The 3739-nt window shown below is 37.5% G+C and overlaps 1 protein-coding gene across 1 annotated transcript; it reads left to right on the forward strand.

The window, feature by feature from the left end:
• Positions 1–2001: 2001 nt before the first annotated feature.
• On the forward strand, positions 2002–3474 carry LOC109463263 (G patch domain-containing protein 1-like; the record flags this gene model as incomplete). The annotated part of the gene is made up of 3 exons (XM_019760003.1): positions 2002–2159; positions 2701–2804; positions 3412–3474. Coding segments are annotated over 3 exons (325 nt in total), but the record flags the coding sequence as incomplete, so codon positions are not given.
• Between the last annotated feature and the right edge of the window lie 265 nt (positions 3475–3739).

The following is a 3739-nucleotide window of genomic DNA, read 5'->3' on the forward strand; positions in this document are numbered from 1 at the left end:
TAATACATGTAATGTATGTAATCTTTGGCAGGTGGAACATCAACAGATACCAATAATGCAAATTATGACCTCATTTGCATAATTAATGCGAAAATTCAATGGGTAAATGATGGGAATTTCCTACTTGGTGTAAATTGTAAATTCATCAAAAGTTAACATCACGATACATTAATTATGTTAATGTGGAGGTCATTTGCATAATTAAAGAGGAAATTTACATTTACACGTCAAGCCCATATTTCATGGAGGTATGTGATCTCAGATCTCTTGTATATAAATATTATAATATGTTAGTCCCACATGCTGTCCAAAATATTAATAATGTCACTAGTGAAGTATGTCTGCTTACATGTATGTGTCCTACAGGTCAACAAAAGGCCACATTTTTCTGTAATGCTACCATGAAATTGGTGTGGTACAGCTTAATCATTGACAGACATGCATTCAGTCTCAGGATTCCTGTTTGTGTAAAAACATCTCTATCTCAGTAAATAATTATACTCATTAGTTAGAAGTGTAAATGTCAGTTATGGTAGTTTTCCAGTTTTAATACATGTACATGATTATAGGATGCTACAAATTAACTCTATTATAAGCTACACCTGATGTCCTAGCAGCTTGCCACCTGTGGGTCACTGTGACCCTGTAATTGATTCAAGTCACCCTGTCACCCTGTCACTGATAGGTTCCTCTTTGTACTTGATACTGTTAGACAAGCCCAAAGTTCTTTCCATGTTTTCTTTGTTTAAGGTAATATCAGTCATGGTTGATAAATGTTGATGGTGGATAAAGGATGGTCTACTAGTAGTCTGGTACATAATTTATTGCAACTTCCAAAGATGTAGGTGTGTATAGACATTTTTACAATACAGCAATATTATATTCCATAAGGAACATTGTTTATTTTTATGATGTCAGAATATATCACTGTGCTGAATAGAAACCAAAAGAAGTTACCTATCCTCTTTGGCTTACAGTTAGCAGATGTCATTTAATCTCTTGGGACACAACACACTTTGGTAGTGGTACAGTAAATTGGTCATTGCTTACAGGGTAAAGTCAAATTAAATCTACATACCATGTATGTATACTTTAAATTGCCAATGAAGTAAGTAGTTTAGCATGGAAGTCCTTCAAAGACAGATATGAATGTCTTTGAAATTCACGCGCAAAAAAGACAAAATTTTGCGCGTGGACAGTTCACGCGCAAAATAGGTTAAAATTTGCGCGTGAATATGTAACTTTAAATGTTGCCATTGAGTGGCTCAAAGTAATCTAAATGAACACTATAGGTCTTATACTTAGTTATAGGATTGCAGCAATTAAGCTTTATAGCTATAAAAATCCTTCAATCAAATAAGCTGGAAGCTCATTTGCATAAACATGTTATGCAAAAAAATGTGTATTTTTTGGTATCTAGGCATCAAAATCATGAATTTTTGACAAGTACATGATTTGCATATTTCTATGTGCAAATTTCTTGTAATCAAATTTTCACGCGCAAATTTTTCACGCGCGCGCAAATTTTTCACGCGCAGAAAACCCGTTCCCGCTGTGATAGTGTACCCATACATTTTGGTATCTTCAACAGAGGAAAAGAACATAAAATGTGGAACCGTCCAACATAGTATCAAACCATACTAACATAATGGTACATTAACATAATATGATTCAGTTAATGACATATACATGTATAATGCATGATTGTCTATCAACATAAAATAAAGTTTGTATTTGCCACTGTAGGCTCTCCGCATGATGTTATGTCAAACAAAATTGATATGAGGAACAAACAATTCATTGGTTCCAATTTCCACAAACAAACTTTCTTAAATCTTTTTTGTTTGTTAAATCCATCTTCAGTACTACTAGTCTAGAGCTTACCAATATTTCAAGCATTAAAGGCATCCAAAAAAAATTACAATTTTACTGCCCTGAAATCACTTTGGTACCTTTTCAGTTTAATGATTGAAATTATATGTCTGTGTTTGTTTCACTCAGGACATGGGAGAATTTGGGATAGCACCAAAAATGGTCGCCACAACAAAGGAGTTTGTGTCTGAGGAAAAGGAGGACGTTCGAAGAAAGAGAGCGGCGGCAGCAGCTGACCAGCACAGTGTGTTACCAGCATTACTACAGGACCTCATCATACCTGCCAGGTACAGTACCTCACAGTGTGTTACCAGCATTACTACATCATACCTGCCAGGTACAGTACCTCACAATGTTTTGGGTTGGGTGCACCAGTGCACCTGTTCCCAGAAATAAATTCCGAGCCCTGCCACGGTTTGGATCTCCTGAATCTGACCTTTGACTGACAGGCGATTCTACCTGTGGTGAGGCTGGTACCTCAAGTAATGCGGGATATACCATCTACTTTTCCTTATTTATGTAGATTACCATGTTTGATTGCTAACTATTGTTATCATGGGGTCGTGTGGCGTAGCAGCATAGTGCTCGACTTGGAATCAAGAGGTCCCGGGTTCGAGTCCTGACATGCTACCGATCTTGTGCCCTTGGGAAAGGCACTTTACACGACTTTCCTCACTTTGCTCAGGTGAAAATGAGTATTGTATTGTCCCCTTTGTTGGTGGCAGCATTAATATAAGTTGAAAAAATTTGAGCGTGCCGTCACCATGCACATCTTGTGATTAGATGTTGGAATATAAAAAAAAAACTATTGTTAACTCTTGTTATCAGAGAGTCCATCGGAGTCAGGCTGCTGAGGAAGATGGGCTGGCGGGATGGGACTGGAATTGGTGCAAAGGTCAGGAGGAAGATCAAGATGAAGAGACAGGCTGAAGGTAAAACAGCTGGAAATCTACTGACTTTCACTTTCACATTATTATGTAGAAATACCCACATGCAGTTTGTATTTTGCAGACTCTGAGACATTTTCAATATTGCAGAAATAAGTAAAACTTAACTTAAGCAATTTTGCTGACTAAAAGCAAAGAGTCAGGCTAGGGGTTCAATAGTGTAAGCCTCTGTGCACATGGCCACAGTTTTGCCCATCTGTGCAGTGCAAACAACATATCTTGCTTCTAAACCCAGGTAGCAGAGTTTCTAGGGAAATTAAGTACATGTACTTCTTTCCTGTTGGTGCAGACTAAAAATTTCTACTAAGCTGAAAAGTTTTTTTTTAATTGTATTGAGAATAATGTTGTTTTAAGAGCTTAATATGTGTTTACTAAACCTTTTTTTTTTTGGAAACGAGCCGAAAATTCATGCACAGATGTCATCCATATAATCAAATCAACATGGTCTTAACAAGCAAGTCCAATTTTGACAGTAAAAATATAATTTTTCTTTTCAATTCTTGTAACTTAAGTATTCCAAACTTAAGTAGCTTAATGTTTGGAAAGAAGAGGGCCATCCATTCTAAGCTGTCTTTGCTTACACCTTCAGTAGCTCCTGCCCAGAGGCTCTATGGCTGTGCCCCTCCACCTGGTCACAGGCACTCAGAGGTGAGAAGTTGTGTTATCTCTCAATTGATTGTTTTATTATGATCTCCATTATTATAAAGTTTCCTGCAGTAGTTTTCGGATATTAGTATTTGGGCCATCACACAGTAGGGCATGCCCCCACTCTTTTTCCGAAGATATAGTGGGTTGATACTGCTCTTGATACTAGCCCCCCCCCTCCCCAACACACATAACCACATGTGTCTGTCCTTATTACTGAACCCTCCCACATAACCACATGTGTCTGTCCTTGATACTAAACCCTCCCACATAAC

This window comes from Branchiostoma belcheri, unplaced genomic scaffold (genome assembly GCF_001625305.1).
Source record: "Branchiostoma belcheri isolate BF01 breed outbred unplaced genomic scaffold, Haploidv18h27 scaffold1237, whole genome shotgun sequence".
Classification (NCBI taxonomy): Eukaryota; Metazoa; Chordata; class Leptocardii; order Amphioxiformes; family Branchiostomatidae; genus Branchiostoma; species Branchiostoma belcheri.